This window comes from Acanthisitta chloris, unplaced genomic scaffold, assembly GCF_000695815.1.
Source record: "Acanthisitta chloris isolate BGI_N310 unplaced genomic scaffold, ASM69581v1 scaffold336, whole genome shotgun sequence".
Classification (NCBI taxonomy): domain Eukaryota; kingdom Metazoa; phylum Chordata; class Aves; order Passeriformes; family Acanthisittidae; genus Acanthisitta; species Acanthisitta chloris.
Genome location: NW_008677374.1, coordinates 8,887 through 10,627, shown reverse-complemented (window position 1 = coordinate 10,627; position 1,741 = coordinate 8,887). Strand labels below are relative to the sequence as shown.

Sequence of the window (1,741 nt, the reverse complement as noted above, 5' to 3'; positions counted from 1 at the left end):
CCCAGATCTCCACAGACAACCGCCTGTCCTTGTCCGCCTCTTTCAGTTGGCTGGAAGAGAGGAAAGGCAAAGGAATGATTTTATCCTGGAAGTTGCTGCCACACCACCCTGTCCCTCCATGCTCTGCAAGAACATGGATGCAAATTGCAGGGATGATCCTCAGTGCTCATTGAGGTCTCCAATATCTGACTTCCCAACCACATCCCATTCACATGGAGAGCACAGAGCTCCTGCCCTGACGTACTCAGCTTCAGTCAGGGTCAGGGCAGAGGTCTGAGCATTTCTGAGTCACTTATAGACCACAAAGAATCATTTTTCAGTTGAATCAGCTCAGTTCCTCTGAATAATTAAATCAGAGTAAACACAATCACATTAAATCTTGGGGGTGAGAAAATTCAGTTTACGAATTTAAACATCTTCCTCGTACTTACAATTTGAATGTCTCGTTCCACTCAGGATTCAGAGAGCACTTGATAGTTTTGGTCTTCTGTTTGCTTTCATTTTTGGGGTCAGGGATTAGTTTAAGCTTCACATAGGGATCTGACAAGCCATTAGGGTCCATAGGAACTAGGTTTTTAGCATCTCTTACTGGGGAAGAGAAAAAGGATTACATTCAGCATTCCAACTATAAAAATATCCAACAACTGACAACTTCCCTGTGTGCCAAGAGTAAGTGTGAAAATAGTGATTAAAAGCAGAATTAAACTGGATCTGTGCAGACATGAGCATTACATGAGGAACGACATAATTAACGCCCAGCAAACGCAGCTGTCATGGACGGGGGAGGCTCAGGGGTCGACTCAGGAGATTATTTTTACTTTATGATAGGATGATTTGTTGTTTGCTCTCAGTTTTAAGCAGCGTACAACTGATTTGTTTCCTCTTGCCCCTTGGGAAGGAGAATTGCACTGATTTGGTGGGAGAATGGCAATGGAGCTTTCCTTGGAGAGTGGAAACAGCGACGTAACTGCCATGGACAGGTGAGAGCAGGTACCCAGAGACACAGCACAGTGCCTGATCCAGCACTGAGCTCCCTGTTGGGTCCCTCAGGCTCAGCTGCTGTGACCCTGAGGGACCACGGGGATGTCCACAGGGCGTCATCACTTCTCCACTTGGCAGCATCGCCCTGGCTCCAGGAGCTTGAACATCTCCTCCAGGAAGCAGGAGCAGAGAGGGAAAAGCAAACCTGAGGTGACTCTGCTGCTCCTAATTGGATTGCAGCTTGGGCAAATTAAATATAACCAGGCTGAGCTGAGTCTCTTTCTCCAGATTAAGTCAAAAAGGGTCTGTCTGCCTGGAGAAAGGTCTTATCTTCCCTCCAGCTCAAGCAGAGATATCACAGATGTGACGTCTGATGGGCCGTGATGGAGCAGAGCTGTAACCTAGGGAAAAGCTGTTTGCAAGGAAGCGCAGAGCAGAACTCCCCCTCCTCAGGTCCAGGGCACACCCCAGGGATCAGGCATGGAGGGTTGTGCTGTGTTGCAAACATGGAATTCAGTGCTGCCTGAAATCCCACTGGATCCTACCAGCAGCTCTGCTGTGAGGTTCACTGGGGGCACAGCTTCACCCCCTAATCCCAAGGAGGAAGAGGAGGAGAGGACTCCATCTGCATGTGCAGTGCCACAGAACATCAGAAGACACTTTTAGAGTCAGAAGAGTAAAACCAATTTCCCAGGTCCCAACTCACCAGTAAGTAATTTCTGATGAGGCTGAAAACCAGAGAGATTGGAAAAGCAAATGA

At 47.8% G+C, this 1,741-nt stretch overlaps 1 protein-coding gene across 1 annotated transcript in view; it reads right to left on the bottom strand.

The window, feature by feature from the left end:
- LOC103803878 (protein kinase C beta type) overlaps window positions 1-1,741 on the bottom strand; it is a gene marked incomplete at its 5' end in the record, with an annotated part of 45,839 nt that overhangs the window by 36,109 nt on the left and 7,989 nt on the right. Inside the window, 2 exons of the mRNA XM_009076458.1 lie at window positions 1-50; window positions 432-588. The exon at window positions 1-50 is cut by the window's left edge and continues 67 nt beyond it. Of these exons, the coding sequence (XP_009074706.1) occupies window positions 1-50; window positions 432-588 (207 nt within the window). The remainder of the gene's footprint in view (window positions 51-431; window positions 589-1,741) is intronic.